At 36.9% G+C, this 17,402-nt stretch overlaps 1 protein-coding gene across 1 annotated transcript in view; it reads right to left on the reverse strand.

The window, feature by feature from the left end:
* Positions 1–286: 286 nt before the first annotated feature.
* Positions 287–17,402, reverse strand: part of LOC116071227 (interferon-activable protein 202-like) — a 30,824-nt gene continuing 13,708 nt past the window's right edge. Inside the window, exons 2-6 of the mRNA XM_031342695.1 lie at positions 6,784–7,155; positions 5,947–6,135; positions 3,796–4,203; positions 1,382–1,570; positions 287–422 (exon numbers count right to left, since the gene is read on the reverse strand). Of these exons, the coding sequence (XP_031198555.1) occupies positions 387–422; positions 1,382–1,570; positions 3,796–4,203; positions 5,947–6,135; positions 6,784–7,152 (1,191 nt within the window). The 5' untranslated portion in view covers positions 7,153–7,155 and the 3' untranslated portion in view covers positions 287–386. The remainder of the gene's footprint in view (positions 423–1,381; positions 1,571–3,795; positions 4,204–5,946; positions 6,136–6,783; positions 7,156–17,402) is intronic.

A 17,402-nucleotide genomic window follows, 5' to 3' on the forward strand; every position in this document is an offset into this window, starting at 1 on the left:
TGAAGGAGATAAGAAGAGGTAGGCTAGCCAATACTGTACCGTACCCACGTGGGAAAAGTAAAACATTAGACAACATGAGGTCTGGTCACTCAGTCATCTTGAATTTAATGCCATTCCTTTGTTCCTGCAACAGGTAAAATACCTGGGGCAAACCCTTCCCCCAAACTACGTCAGTATAACAGTCCAATCAGTAACTTCCTTCTTGCTCAATGGAGGTGGAGCTTCTGAATGTAGCCGCTTCCACAGCGCTTCGTTACTGTCCGGGCTTTGGGGAGGGAGTCCACAGAAAATTTCAGAGGGATCCAACCCATGATTTAGTCAGGGTCATGAGGAAAACATCCTGCATAAAAATTATTCTCAAGAATGTGGTTTTATCACCGGCATTGTCATTCACTTTGTGGTTCAGTTTCATGCTTGATGACCTTGAATAAGAAAATGATGAAGTCAGATCAGTTGATATACAGCTGGTCACACACTTCTCTCTGCAGGCAGTATCTTGTCTCTATGAGCCACCTTTTATTGCTCACTCTTGACTACCTTCTCTAATGAATATCTTTCCTGGGAGTCAGCTTTCCTCCATGACATGAGACGATGAAATGTGGTATTCACCCTCCCAGTCATCAGCATGGTAGAAGGGTAGGAAGTATCAGGATATAATGGGAGAAAGGAGCTGCAGCACCTAAGGTAAAATGTGTGGACAGTCTCACTGAGGAGAAATGGAGAAAGAGCACAAGCCCCATGCCTAGAGCAGGTACTGTGAGATGAGTCCGGAAACTCGGTGAGGATTCTTGTAGCAATTAGAGACCTGATAGCATTTCTATGTGACCGAAGAGGTCAGATCTTGGAGCTTTTCAAGTTGAGTTTATTTTAGTGTACTAAACATTCTACATGGGTATGTATGTCGGTTTGACAAAGAGTGAGGATTCTCGTGCTTTGTGGCCCGATGTGCTCTGGGATATCCTTGTGAACTCATGTGTGCTGTGAGTTCTCCTTTTCGTCCTCTTTGACAGACATTATTTCCATGTTGAAGGTGAGAACCCCTGAGTCTCTGTTAAGTCTTTAGTCAATTTAGAAAAACTACTGAGCCAGAATTTGAAAGAAACTAATGTAAATTTCCACTAAACATCTCTTTCTCATTAATATAATTATTTTACTATTTATCTTTGAGGATTGCAGTTTGGGAGTTTTTCCATACTTCCTCTCTTTACTAAGATGCTCTTATTAAAAAATGATGATAACAAAAAATTACCTGCATTAATGAGGCAAACTGAATTTTCATGCCACCCGTTAAATCTTTTTACATAACTCCAGCAGCCAAGTTTTGGTGGAGGATTAAACAAAACTATTTTTAGGAAGAATATTATTTCCATAGAGTGCATACCTCCAGGTAACTGTAGCTCGTAGCTCTCAGAAACCATTCATCTGCATTTGAGGTCAATTCAAAACAGACAAGTTTAATTGTATCACCAATCTTACAGTTGGGCCTCTCCAGGTGTTTGGATACCACCAATTTTATTGCTCCTGTATCATCAAAGATTCCATACAATATAAAATTTTTCCTGTCCCTTTTCTGCAAAAGAAAATAACATTTATTTTGTAAGAAAAGTGTCAAAATATATCACATTGATGAGAAATAATGTGGGTTAACAGAAACTGGTCTCTGTTATGTATATGTATAGCAGATATGTATATTATGCATATTAGGATTAGAATCACAGGTACCAGGGGCAATGAGATGTCTCAATAGGTATGGCTGTTTGTTGTCAAGTCTGACAACCTGAGTTCAACCCCAGGATTCATACCAACCCACTCTTGGAATTTTCTCTGACCTCAACAGGAACATTATAACATGAGTGTCTCCTCAAACCTCACAGCTTAAAACTGAATGAATGAATGAATGAATGAATGAATGAATAGATTTAAATAAGTATACAATTTAGAAAAATAGAATGACAGGTGCAACATAGCTTAAGATATTCTTGTTGGCAAGTTCTTTCTTTGAAACATTCTCTAGAAACTGACCAATGCAGATGTGGATGCTTGGAACTAACCATCAGACTGAGCTCAGGAACCCTGGTTGGGGATCTGGCAGGAGGACAGAAGGAGGTAGGGGAATTGCTACCCCTTAGTAAGAACAACATAAGCTCTCTGGACAACCCAGTGCTCCCAGGGACTAGACTACCAACCAAGGAGTGTACAGGGAGGGATCCATGCCTCCAGATACATGAGTGGCAGAGGGTAGCCTTGTCTGACATCAACGGGAGGGGAGGTGCTTTGTCCTGTGGAACTTTGATGACCCAATGTAGGGGGATGCTGGAGGGGTGGGGCAGGAGAGTGTGGGTGGGTGGAGAAGGAGACAGAGGTTATGGAATGAGAGGGCTTGGGGAGGGGTAACCAGGAACTGAGATATCACTTGAAATGTAAATGAATGGAATGATTAATAAAAATTTTAAAAAGTAACATTCTCTAGAAACATAGAGTGTCTTCCTAAATATCAAGTCTAACCTATCAGGATAGCCAAAATTTACTAATAAGCAAGAGGAAGAGAACAGAAACAAAAACCACAGCAAAAACATATAAGTAATAACAACAACAAAACCCAAGTGATTGTCTTTGCAGGTTTCCTAGAGACCTGAAAAGAAATGCAATTATTGCTTCTGGTGAACCTAAGAAAGACTAAGACAGTAAACTACTAAAAAAGGAGTTCCCATTTAAATGGATCACATATAATCAATGAGTCATTCATTGACCCTATCCTAAATGTCTCAAAGATTTAATCCATACCATTCAGCTCCATTTTTCTTTGTATTCCGTTTGCCTGACTTATTAGGTCTATAGACTTATGTATGTTCACACTCATTTAAACAGTACAGATAAAATTGATTAAAAGTCTAGAGTTGAACACATATAAAGGAATATGAAGACAGGTGGTGGTGGTGCACTCCTTTAATCCCAGCACTTGGGAGGCAGAGGCAGGTGGATTTCTGTGTTCAAGGCCAGCTTGGTCTAGAGAGTAAGTTCCAGGACAGCCAGGGCTACACAGATAAACCCTGTTTCCAAAACAAAACAAAAGAATATGAAAGAAATTATAAATATGTGGTTAAGTTAACTAAGTATACTTTGTTGTGGGGTATTGGGACTGATTAAATACTCCCTGAGTTTAGATTCCTCAAAGCACTTGGTATTATGGTCCTCAGTTATACATTAAGAAACTAGATTGTATTTCTCCAATCACTCTGTTATGTTATTATTGAAAGCAGAAGTCACTTCCTCAACAGATCTTGATGTAAAGTAGAGAAGAGTAGTGAGAACATTTTAAAGACCTGGGGTCCAGAATCCCAACATATTGGACATGGCTGTGTTCTAAGTCAAAAAAGTCTTTAGTTTCTTATTCTTATTATTGTAATCTGTGTCTAGGTTAGGAGTTTGATGCCTAACTCACAATTGAGTCATCATTAAATCAGCTTAAGGAAGCTATCAAAGAAACAAAATCTAAAAGGAAAGCATGCTCTGAACTGAACCGTGTCTGGGACTAGGATGCATATATATGAATCTTCATGGTCAGGAAAATGCCAAAGGTTATTGATAACTCTTTTTCTAGTGAATTTTCATGGTGTTAGGTGGATGAGAAAAATATTAAAAAACGGCTGTCAGACCCCAGAGTTGGAAACTCTCTCTCTTGTATGGAAGGCCTATGTTTACTTTGTTTCATAACTTGAAAATATAGCTGTTGCCAAAGTTTAGAGTTATAATGAGTTTTAAGAAGAAAAATTATAAAATAATCTAATAGCTTACCATGCATACTTTAAACTCTCCATCCACAAGCATTTCTTTTTTTTGCAAGTTAAGATCACAAATTTTAAGATGTTCTATGGGTCTTTCATGTGATGAACTTGAGCTTTCCATATTTTGGTCTTCAGACACCCTGGAATATTCGTGTATCACCAGAGACCCATAGATACCAACATAGTTCGATAAAGCAATGGCGTTTCCTGGGGTGAACATTCCCCTTAGGTTTTCGTTGAAGACCATCACTCTGAAGAATTCAGTCTTGGTACCCACTGTGGCATGAAACATCTTTTTATTTTTTGAACTATCATAAGTAAATAGTTCTGTAGCTTTCAATACCACCACTCTTTTGGGATCTGTGTGGTAGCCATCTTCTTCAAAAGATTCTTTTAGTAGCTCCTTCTTTTCTTTCCTCTACAAAGAATATACACAGGAAAACCAGTCAGAGATAAGGCAGATAAGGAAAACTTATATTGAATAGAATGGAGAAAGTCAAACAACGACTGCTGTGCTATATCACCTAGGCAATGGAAGAAACAGAGATGGAGGCGGTGATTCCAGCTAGTACTAACCTATGACATTGAAATAATTACTGTCTTTTTATTGCTGTTTAAAGTCCCAGATCAAAGTAAATATTTGGTGGGTGTACTCTATTAGTATAAATATAACATCTATCATACATTTTTAAGATATAATCCAAGTACAAGATTTGTCACGTATCCCTACATTTAAAAATACACATAAAACTATTTTCCATTTCAGATCTATTTATATAGATCTGTAAGCTCCAATAAAGATTTATAGATATGTACTAATTTTCCTATAGGCAGTTGAAAAATTAACATCAACTTGAGCATATTTCCACCTCCATAGGCCATGTTCTTTTTTCACAGGATAAGCATCAGTTTTTCATTTATCCAGTTTTATAATGTTATCTCTGAATTGCTTTGGATGGTCCTTGAACTTATTTTCGCTCTCACTACCATTACCAGGATGATGTAAAACCATAGGGGCCTTTATTCTTCAACAGTAGTCACCTCTGTTGATCAAAGCCCCATGCATCTTTCCTCTGATTAGTACAATTATTAAATAGCTTCTGTGATATCTTAGTAAAGTAGCTGCTTGGCTTTTAAAGTCAAAGCCTTTGCAAGTTTTAGTGGTGCATGTCTATGCTGATTTTCAAACTGCCAAGGATTTCATAAGCAGCTTACAAAGTTCCTCAACATTTAATACATTACATATAACAACTGATAGTTGTGTATAACTAACATTTCTACCTCCAAATAAAGTTTTTCTGCAATACAAATTTTTAAGAGAGGTACAAAATGCTTTTAACTAACATGTCAAAGTATTCACTCTCATAAAACCTTCAACATGTACCAAGTCTACAATGAATGATCCGTTTCCTTATTTCTGACAATGCGACATTTATCGTACCTTTTAAAACAATCCTTTAGCCCCATGTTCTCAGAGTTTCTGTCTTCTATATCTGTTGGAATTAATAGTGCGGATCCATATTTTGGTATATTTTCAAACCATTTCTACTTCTTTGATCTCTGTCTATGTCTCTCTGTCCTTGTCTTTCTCTCTGCCTCTCTGTCCCTGTCTCTTTCTGTCTATCTTTCTCTCTGTCTTTTTGACTCTCTCTCTCTCTCTCTCTCTCTGTCTCTCTCTCTCTCTCTCTCTGTCTCTCTCTGTCTCTCTCTTTTATCTTCACCCAGTTAAGAAAATAGAACCTTCTGATTTCTCATAATGTGCTGGACACTGTGATAACTCATAAATATATAGGCATTACGGCTCTTAAAGTCAAGATTTAAAGTTTGATTTTCCCAGGATCAGCTAACTCCTAATGATTAAAGCCGGCAGTTCAAAGCTCATCTGAATTCTTCAACATCCTAATCACATGGAAATCTATTTCCATACCATTCTAACTTCTTCATATATCTTGTTATTTAGCATATATTCAATGTTTTTGGATTATTTCTTCAATATCCATTTATAAAAATTTTCCCTTTAGAAGTGAGTATAAGGGTGTCATCAGAATTCCTTCCTCCAGACACAGAATTGTTTAGGAACATATTAAAAACTTCATGTTCAGAATCTTAAAGCAAAAGTCAATTTCCTCTTTGGCAAGTCCATTCTCTGTCTTCTTCCTACCTTGATGAAACTGTGAATTCCAAATATTAAGTGTCTTGGCTCCCTTTTTCCCCTCCGATGTAAGCAGATGAGTTGGAGTTGATCTCCTTCCTTACAATTGTTATCCCATTTTTCTTTTGGCACCATCATCTTTAAAATTCCTGTATCATCTTTTATTTCACAGGTTATGGTCTTTGGATTGTCTGTTTTCTGCAAGGTAAAATTAACATTCATTTTCTAAAAGTTATCTCATCCTCAGTCATTATAATACATTCAAAAGATCATTTACTAGAAAAAAATCATAGGAAAATATGAAACCTCTTATAGACATAGGCAAGCAGGTATCTATAGTGAAGTCTTCCCTGAAAGTGGGTGAATATTTATTGTAACATTTTTGGGGGGCCATAAGTACATTAGATGTCATCCTCATAAACTTAAATATATTTAGCAGAATGGATCAACTATGTCTACACATGTCAGGAAATCTTTTGAAACAAAGTCTAGAGAATAAGTATTGTATAGTTGCAGTAGGCTTAAAATGGAGTCTGTTGGCATGGCAGCAACCCGTGCCCTGCAAAATTCTTGTTCACTGTAGCTGACAATAGGTATTTATAACTAGCAAAATAACGTATCTTGGTAAAACGTTTTTAAAGAGCTCTCTCAAAGATATCTTAGGAAGTAGACTGTTAAAATTTATCCTACTTTTATTACTTAATCTATTTGATTATTTCAAATTTTTTTCCCAGCCAAGATAGAATGTTTTATTGCAATACTGTCATTAAACACTAAGTGGAAAATTATCATATTTGATTCAAGATGTTGGTGGAGGAAAGTTAAAAACAGGTTTTCACAAATTACCGTTTGTAATGTAAACAATCCATAAATCCGTCTTCCAGCTCTACCCTTTTGAATATCTTTGATCTTAGGAGTTTTATTTGCCTGGTTGATAATACCAATGGGGACTTGAATCTTTTGTTCAGGAGCAGCCTCAGACACAGAGGATATGCCATTGATCTCTAGGATGCCATAGCTCTTGGAGTAATCGGAAATGGTGATAAAATTATTTTGTGTGAACATCTCCTTCAAATTGATGTTAAAAACTTTCACATGGAAATAACGTTTCGCTGTAGCCACTGTAGCATGAAACATGTTCTTTACTTGATTGTTTTCTCTACGATATTCAAGTAGGTCTGTTGTTTTGAGCACCATCACTGTCAGGGGTTCCATATTCTGTTTTGAGGTAGAACAAATACAGGGATATAAACATATAAGTTTAGCAGCAAATACAAATTAACCTTCACTGGAGACAAATCTCAAGCTCAACAATGTTCCTCACAATTTTTATGAATTTGTAAAATTAAAGATAAGCTAAACAGGAATTCTTTAGTTGGACAAAAGGCCAATGAATTAAAGCAATAGGCTTCACCCACTGATGTTTGAACATTCTCAGTGAAAAGCAGGGTTTCTAAGTCACCGGCCCCACCCACCTCCACACATACAAATGTTGAGCATAAGCACAGCATCCCCTTTGAGGGCATTTTTATGAAGTACTTAAGTAAAATTATAATGAATTGAAACATAACCTTTACTCTTACGGCCAAATATGTAAAAGGTGAAAAATTAAATGAGGTAGAAAATTGAGAAAAATTATCACATACTATAAAACTGTTAAAGGTCTTTAGTTAACACTGGATTCTTTGGGTGTTATTCTGAGGCTACAAAACACAATATATCTCCACAAAAGATAACCATCTTCTATAATTACATCATGAAAATAATTCACTATCTGGTTTACAGCCTCTTCTTTTAAATAGGCTCAAGTAGAGTTACATTGGTTAGAGCCATGTCCTTAAACATGCATAGAAAGTTGTCCTCACAAGCAGTCATTAGTAAAACCAGAGAGATATTGATAGGATTTGATCTCTGTTCTGTATAGTAGTCTGAGCTCATTGGATTTCAGTGGAGTGTTTTAATAGAGAGAAGACTGCCTCACTATAAGACAGTATGCAAAGCAATGAAAATCTATGAACTTCATACATCTTGAATATATGGAGAGTGTTGCTGCTGTCTCCATAGACCCAAGGAGATGTGAATAGTATAGTCAAGCATGCTACATAAAGTTATCACCTATGAATGATTAGTGTTCAATTGGATCTAATTTTAAGAATCACCAGAAGTATAACAAAAAAAACAAAAAGCAGAGCAGACCTTGGGTGCAAGCTCCGTAGCCAGTCCCACAACACCCAGAGGAAGCTCCACTCCCAGGTGCTCTGACATGCCCAGGATCAGAGGTGAGAAGGACCCAACATCTGTCCCAACACTGGGACTAACTTGGACCAGCGGGACCATGCACACAGGAATTCCACCAGCCCAGTGGCTCTTGTTCCTTCCAGTCTCTCTGGGCTGGTATCCTGAGCAGACCTTGGACACAAGCTCCCCAGCCAGTCCCACAACACCCAGAAGAAGCTGCACTACCAGGTGCTCTAACAAGCCCAGAATCACAGGATCACAGAGACAGCTTGACTCTGAGGAGTTCTGACACAACCAGGATCACAGGAAGGACAGGCTCCAGTCAGATTTAGAAAGGGCAGGTAGCACTAGAGATAACCAAATGTCGGGGGTGGGGAGGGAAGCTTAAGAAAATAACATAAACCAAGGTTACTTGGCATCATCAGAACCCAATTCTCCCACCATAGCAAGTCTTGGACACACCATTACACTGGAAAAGTAAGATTCAGATATAAAATCACTTCTCATGGTGATGATACAGGACTTTAAGAAAGACATAAATAGCACCCTCAAGGAAATACAGGAGAACACAGGTAAACAGCTAGAAGCCCTTCAAGAGGAAACACAAAAATCCCTTGAAGTAGTACAGGAAAGCACAATCAAACAGGTGAAGGAAGTGAACAAAACCATCCAGAATCTAAAAATGGAAATAGAAACAATAAAGAAATCAGAAAGAGAGACAACCCTGGAGATACAAAACCTAGGAAAGATATCAGGAGTCATAGATGTAAACATCACCAACAGAATATAAGAGTTAGAAGAGAGAATCTCAGGGGCAGAAGACACCTTAGAAAACATTAACACAACATTCAAAGAAAATGCAAAAAGCAAAAACTACTAACCCAAAACATCCAGGAAATCCAGGATGCAATGAGAAGACCAAACTTACGGATAATAAGTATAGAAGAGAGTGAAGATTCCTAAGGTAATGGGCCAGTATATATCTTCAACAAAATTATAGAAGAAAACTTCCCTAACCTGAAGAAAGAGATGCCCATGAATATACAAGAAGCCTACAGAACTCCAAATAGACTGGACCAGAAAAGAAATTCCTCCTGTCACATAATAATAAAAACACCAAATGCACTAAACAAAGAAAGAATTTTAAAAGCAGTAAGGGAAAAAGGTCAAGAAACATATAAAGGCAGGCCTATCAGAATTACACCAGACTTCTCACCAGAGACTATGAAAGCTAGAAGATCCTGGGCAGATGTCATACAGACCCTACACAAACACAAATGCCAGCCCAGGCTACTATACCCAGCAAAACTCTCAATTACCATAGACAGAGAAAATAAGATATTCCATGATAAAACAAAATTTACACAATCTCTTTCCACAAATCCAGCCCTACAAAGGTTAATAGATGGAAAACATCAACATAAGGAGCAAAACTACACCCTAGAAGAAGCAAGAAAATAATCTTTCAACAAATCCACACAAACCTAATTCCACCTCTAACAACAAAAATAACAAGAAGTGACAATTACTTTTTCTTAATAGCTTAATATGAAAATTAGTATTACCAACATATCCTAATTGATTGAAATCCAAAAATATGAGGAATTAGAAATTTGTAGATTGTCATCCAATGGTCTCTCTAATTTGGTAATTGGAAAAATAGGTCCAATATTGTATAATCCATATACGCTTTCTGCTTGTTTGTTTGTGACAGTGTCTAGCTGTGTACAACATAAGGGTCTTGAAATCTTGCTTCTCCTATCTCAGCTTCTCTATTAGTGGTATTGTTTATTTCATGTACATTTACACTATACTATGGTTTTCAGAACAGTTTATATATTTCAAAAGTATTTATATACCCAAAAGAAACATAGAGGATTAACTAGGGAGGTGGCTTATAAGAGAACAACAAAGAGTGAGACTGAATGTTTTGCTTGACATTTGTAACTCTTGTATCAAGTTTGAAAAAGAGGTCTATATAAGTTACTCTTTCTCTGAGATGAATGCTTTTCCAAATTATCACAGCTAATGAACCAAATTCTTACCCTCAACCAATGTCTGTGCCACCCTCCAAACACTGAAACAGTTGGTGAATGACTTAATGGATAGACCATCTTAATACATACATCACTTCTTAAATGAATGTAACCTGTTCTCTGTGGGCTGAGAATAAAGTAACTCACTCAAGTCAAAAAGCTTTGACTGTAGCAGGAAGTCTGTGTCCAAAAATCATGTCTACAACTCATTTCTTGGTGCAGCAGAACTGTCAACTCTCAGCTTAGCTACGATGGAGGTAAAATCCTTTGGTAATATGAGGGTGATTGAAGTACAGCCTTATTACAATGAAATCCAATGTCTAAAAATTGTTCTTATTTTGGGCTTGTACCACAGTAAGAGCCAAGATTCTAAACTCAACTAAGTACAAAACAAACAAACAAAAAGACTTTATATATTTATGTTCATTTAAGAAAATACTAGTAGTGATGTATTATTTTGAAATATACAGTTAATATGTTTGGAGTTATTTAAAATCTATATTGAGAAAAATGAATTTTTCACTATTGCTGTAGATGAGCATCTACATAAGACTGTTAATTTGAATGTTGTTTTATATCAAACAACTTTTATAATACTTATTTTTATTGTTCCAATATTTGATAAATTTTTAAGGAATGTGGCAAAAAAAGATATTGTAGTTATTGAAAGAGGGTCTCTGGGAGGAGTTGGGGTACAAAAGGGAAACAAGAATGTGATTTAATTCTATTTACTTAAAATATGTCTTTAAATGTTAACAAATTCAGATATATTGAAATCATGTAACTTTTCTCATCATAATGCAATAAAAGTTAAAAAAATGAAACGATTTAAAAAAATAAAAAGCAATAGAGTTCTTGGTGGTGATTATATATAAGTAAACAAGTAGCAATGACTGGATTCAAATTTTAAAAAGTTATAGGATTTGCAGAAAATAAATTAGTGAAGAGTAGAAAATATACCTTAGTGCACACATTTCAAGGATATTTATTGAAAGAGATGCTCAGTTTGTGGTAGTAGATAATCAATCTATAATGAATTATTTAATAAACAATCACAAATACTGATGTAGTCCTTAAACATTACATGAATTTTAATTTAGGGAATTGGAAAGTTCTGGGACACCATCTGCCTCAAATTTGAGCTGTTTTAACATGTGCAGCTACAGTCTCTGAGTTTATATGTGCATTAGTCTTGTTTATCTGAAAGGAACTATTTCTTTAGAGACATCCACCATCTCTGGCTCTTACAATCTTTCATCCTTGTGTCCCATGTAGATCTCTGATTCTTGAGAAGGATTTGATAAAGACATCATATTGAAGTCTGAATGGTGGGTCTTTTTGTTAGTTCCAACCTACTGTAACAGAAATTATAATGTCAATTACAAAAATCTTACAGATTAGTCAATGTAGGGAGGTGCCTGTGAGCCAACAGCATGCTGAGATATCATGCATAAAATACATTAGGACTCATTTCAGTATCTGTTTAGGTTCATGCTTTTTAAAGATATCATAACTCTGTTTAAGTAAAATGTATTATCCATGTACAAGAACTGCATACATCAGAAATACTAATTGGTGTCTTTAATACTCTTTTATAAACATATAAGACATAAATTTTTAAAGATTCTAAGTTCTATTTTAAATGTAAAGGTAAGTTGCTATACAAATACTTTCTTGAAAAGCAATATTCATTATTGTTAGTTACTTACTCTATTTCTGATTAATCAGGATACCAGAATTCTAAAGGCAATACTTCTTAGAAATTTGCATTATAACGCTGGTGTCATCCAAAGCAAAATACACATTAAATCAAGTTATACTTTCAGGTACTTATGCATGTTTCTAATTAAATTACTATCATTACTTATGACCACAAATAATTAGATGTGCCTAAGGCCCTCCTGTTCCATATTACACTCTGATAGGCTACATGCAGAATTCTGATGAAATGGTGCAATGCAACAGAAGGTACCAATGCAGTCACCGTTTCAAAATATACACCTGCTGAAGGAAGGAATACATTGAAGAAATAAATTCGTGGGAAGCTAGTGTCACTCTTTCAAGATTATGACCATTGTGATTATATTATGAAGTTATCATAAAGGAAGTGGCAAATTATTATAGTTGATGAGGAATGGGTGGGAGACTGTAGTACATTTCTGGCAGGGGTCTGTGTTGCCACTTTTCTGCCACTTCTGAAGTTCCTCTGAGGAGCCTCCACCTGCTGAATTACTGAGTACTCTTGCCTGGCAGGATTCTACTACAACTAGATGCTAATGGCTTAGTTACTGGAATTGAGAGAGAAGGTTTCATTTCTGATATATAAGGCTGATTCTCCTAAGTAAAAGTGGACCTTTATTGGAATATCTTGACTTGGTCACTTATTTATCTTGCAGACCGACTTCCCCTATTCTCAGGCCCCTATTTCTCTTTCAGGAACCTGGTTTGCACAGCTACTGGCCACCTACATAAATAGTCACAAAATAGGCCTCAACAGATACAAGATTGAAATAATACCATGTATCCTATCAGATCACCACAGACTAATGATGGTCTTCAATAATAACAAAAACAACAGAAAGCCTACATACAACATGGAAGTGGAACAACAATCTATTCAATGATAACTTGGTCAAGGAAGAAATAAAGAAAGAAATTAAAGACTTTTTAGAATTTAATGAGAACAAAGGCATAACATACCAAAAATTATGGCACACAATAAAAGCAGTGCTAAAAGGAAAACTCATAGCTCTGAGGGCCTCCAAAAAGAATCTGCAGAGATTATACAGTAGCAGATTGATAGCACACTTGAAATCTCTAGAACAAAATAAAAGCAAATAGACCCAAGAGGAGTAGACAGCAGGAAATGAAAGACTCCGGCTAGAGTTCCCGCTCAAGTCCTAGGAGGCATGCACCCAAGAAAAACGAAAAGCCATCTTGATGTAAAAAAAATGAGGCATTTTTATTTCAGAGCTCTGGTTCAACCCCCAATCACACACAGGAGACCAGGAATTGACCACGAATCTCAGAGGTTAGGGGATTTTATAGGAAAAAGGTCTGGGGAGACAAAGGAATTGGTGTGGCTATACATGATTGGCTATTTTGAATGTCGTTCATGCAGATCAGAGTTGAGAATTCTTTAAAAAAGTGAAATTCCTAGCAAGAGGGGAGAGTGCTATTCAAAGTTCATACTGACCCTTAGCTAACACTTAAGAAAACCAAATGGCCCGCAATTCATCACTCAATGTCCGCCTGAACACGTCCCAGGCGCCTGGATTCTGAACACATCCCTTATCTTTGGGGTTTATGATCCACTGACCTGGGTTACCAGGCATCTCCTATCTCCACGCCTTGCACTTCCCTGACCTGGGTTCCTCTCTAATAGCTTCTCCCTGACCTGCTGCCCTCCTAACAGTTTACTTTGTATTTACATCTGTATACACAGGCCTGGTCCCTGTGCTTTTTAATAATTCTCTCTGGCTGGTCTCAAATTTAACTCTTTCAATCCCAAGCTTACATGGGCAAGTTTCCTGCTGGATTTTTTATTTTCCTTTTCAGAAATAATCAAACCCAGGTCTGAAAACAACCTAATTGAAACAAAAAGAACTAAACAGGGAATCAACAAAAACCAGGAGCTGGTTCTTTAAAAAAATCAACAAGATAGATAAACCATGAGCCAGACTAACCAAGGGTACAGAGACAGTATCCAAATTAAGAAAATCAGAAATGAAAAGGGAAACATAACAACAGAAATTGAGGAAATTCAAAAAATCATCATATCCTACTAGAAAAGCCGATATCATCAAAACTGGAAAATCTGGATGAAATGGACAATTTTCTAGACAGATACCAAGTACCAGAGTTAAGTTAGGATCAGATGAACCATCTAAACAGTCCTGCATCCCCTAAAGAAATAGCAGCTGTTATTAAAAGTCTCACAAAAACAAAACAAAACGAAACAAAACAAAAAAATAAACAAACAAAAACTGCCCAGGACCAGATGGGTTTAGTGCAGAATTCTATCAGACCTTCAAAGAAGACCTAATACCAATACTCTTCAAACTATTCCACAAAATAGAAACAGAAGGAACACTACCCAATTCATTCTATGAAGCCACAATTACACTTATACCTAAACCACTCAAACACCCACCAAAGAAAGAGAACAGCAGACTAAATTCCCTCATGAATATCAATGCAAAAATACTCAATAAAATTCTCACTAACTGTATCCAAGAACACATGAAAACCATCACCCATCATGCTCAAGTAGGGTTCATCCCAGGGATGCGGGGATGTTTCAATATATGGAAATCCATCAATGTAATCTACTATATAAACATGATCATCTCATTAGATGCTGAGAAAGCATTTGACAAAAGTTCAGGAATTCAAGGCTTATACCTAAAATTAGCAAAAGCAGTATACAGCAAACCAGTAGCCAACATTTAACTAAATGGAGAGAAACTTGAAGCAATCCCACTAAAATCGGGGACTAGACAAGGGAGCCTTCTCTCTCCCTACCTATTCAATATAGTACTCAAAGTCCTAGACAGAACAATTAGAGAACAAAAGGAGGTCAAAGTGAGACAGATTGGAAAGGAAGAAGAAGTAAAAAAAAAAAATCACTATTTGTAGATGATACAATATATAGTTAGGTGACCCCAAACATTCCTAATCCTGATTAACAACTTTAGCAAAGTGGCTGGATACAAAATTAACTCAAACAAATCAGTAGCCTTCCTCTACTCAAAGGGTAAACAGGCTGAGATAGAAGTTAAGGAACTGACACCCTTTACAATAGTCACAAATAATAGAAAATACTTTGGTATGATTCTAACCAAGCAAGTGAATGATCTGTATTAGAAGTAGTTCAAGTCTCTGAAGAAAGAAAATCAAGACCTCAGAAGATGGAAAGATCTCCCATATTCATGGATTGGTAGGATTAATAGAGTAAAAATGGCCATCTTTATGAAAGCAATCTACAGATTCAATGCAATCCCCAACAAATTTCCCACTCAATTCTTCAATTAGAAGAAATTCTTCAGTTAGAAGGAGTGATTTGCAAATTAATTTGCAATAAAAAATAAAACCCTCAGGACAGGAAAAACTGTTCTCAACAATAAAAGAACTTCTGGGGAAATCACCATTCCTGAACTCAAGTTGTATTACAGAGAAATAATGATAAAAACTGCATGGTATTGTTACAGAGACAGGCAGGAAGAACAATGGAATAGAATTGAAGACCCAGAAATAAACCCACACACATGTAGTCATTTGATCATTGATAAAAGATCTAAAACTATCCAGTAGTAAAAAGACAGCATTTTCAACAAATGTTGCCGGTTCAATTGGCAGTCAGCATGTAGAAGAATGTATATCAATCCATTCTTACCTCCTTGTACAAAGCTCAAGTCCAAGTGGATCAAGCACCTCCACATAAAACCAGATATACTGAATCTAATAGAAGAGAAAGTGGGGAAGAGCCTCAAATACATGGGCACAGGGCAGTCAACAGATTGGGAAAAGATCTTTACTAATCCTATATCCGATAGAGGGCTAATATCCAATATATACAAAGAACTCAAGAAGTTAAGACTCCAGAGAATCAAATAACCCTATTAAAATGGGGTACAGAACTAAACAAAGAATTCTCAACTGAGGAATTGCAAATGGCAGAGGAGCAACTAAAGAAATGTTCAACTTCCTTAGTCATTAGGGAAATGCAAATCAAAACAACCCTGAAATTCTACCTCACACCAGTCAAAATGGCTAAGATCAAAACTCAGGTGACAGCAGATGCTGGCAAGGATGTGCAGAAAGAAGAACACTCCTCCATTGTTGATGGGATTGCAAGCTGGTACAACCACTCTGGAAATCAATCTGGAGGTTCCTCGGAAAATTAGACATAGTACTACTTGAGGACCCAGCTATACCAACCCTGGGCATATATGCAAAAGATACTCCAACATGTAATGAGGACACATGCTTCACTATGTTTGTAGCAGCCTTATTTATAATAGCCAGAAACTGGAAAGAACCCTGATGTCCTTCAACACAGGACACAGGAATGGATGCAGAAAATGTGGTACATTTATACAATGGAGTACTACTCAGTTATTAAAAACAATAACTTCATGAAATTCTTAAGCAAATGAATGGAACTAGAAAGCATCATCCTGAGTGAGGTAACCCAGTCACAAAAGAACACACATGGTATGCACTAACTGATAAGTGGATATTAACCCAAAAGCTCAGAATAGCCAAGATACAATTCAAAGACTACATGAAGCTCAAGAAGGAAGACCAAAGTGTAGATGCTTTAGTCCTTAGAAGGGGAAACAAAATACTCATGGAAAGAAATACAGAAACGAAGTGTGATTAGAAATTGAAGGAAAAGCCATGCCGAGGCTTCCCCACCATGGGATCCATCCCATATACAGACACCAAACCCAGACACTACTGCAGATGCCAAGAAGTTCGTGCAGATAGTAGCCTGGTATAACTGTCTCCTGAAAGGCTCTGCCAGAGCCTGAAAAATACATAGGTGTATGTTAACTGCCAACCATTTTACTGAGCATGGGATGCCCCATGGAGAAGTTAGAGTAAGGAGTGAAGGAGCTACAGGGGTTTGCAGACCCATAGGAAGAATAACAATATCAAAAAACCAGACCTTCCCCAGAGCTCCCAGGGACTAAATCACTAACCAAAGAGTACACATGGAGAGATCCATAGCTCCTACTGCATATGTAGGAGAGGATGGCCTTATTGGGCATCAGTATGAGGAAAGGCCCTTGCTCCTCTGAAGGCTGGATGGCCCAGCGAAGGCAAATGGCAGGGCAGGGAGCCTGGAGTGGGTGTGTGAGTGTGGGAACACTCTCATAGAAGCAGGGGGAATAAGATGGGGGGTTTCAGTAGGGGAAACAGAGAAACGGGATAATATCTGAAATGTAAATACATGAAACATCCAATAAAAACAAAAAAAGAAGGCAGCAAGATTGTTTCTCATTTTAATTAATTAATTAGTTAATTAATTAATTAATTAATTAAAGCAAGGCAGTGGTGACACATGCCTTTAATCCCACCAATTGGGAGGCAGAGGCAGGCAGGTTTCTGAGTTTGAGGCCAGACTGGTCTACAGTGTGAGTTCCAGGACAGCCAGAACTACACATAGAAATGCTGTCTTGAAAA

The sequence above is a fragment of the Mastomys coucha genome, unplaced genomic scaffold (genome assembly GCF_008632895.1).
Source record: "Mastomys coucha isolate ucsf_1 unplaced genomic scaffold, UCSF_Mcou_1 pScaffold1, whole genome shotgun sequence".
Taxonomy (NCBI): Eukaryota; Metazoa; Chordata; class Mammalia; order Rodentia; family Muridae; genus Mastomys; species Mastomys coucha.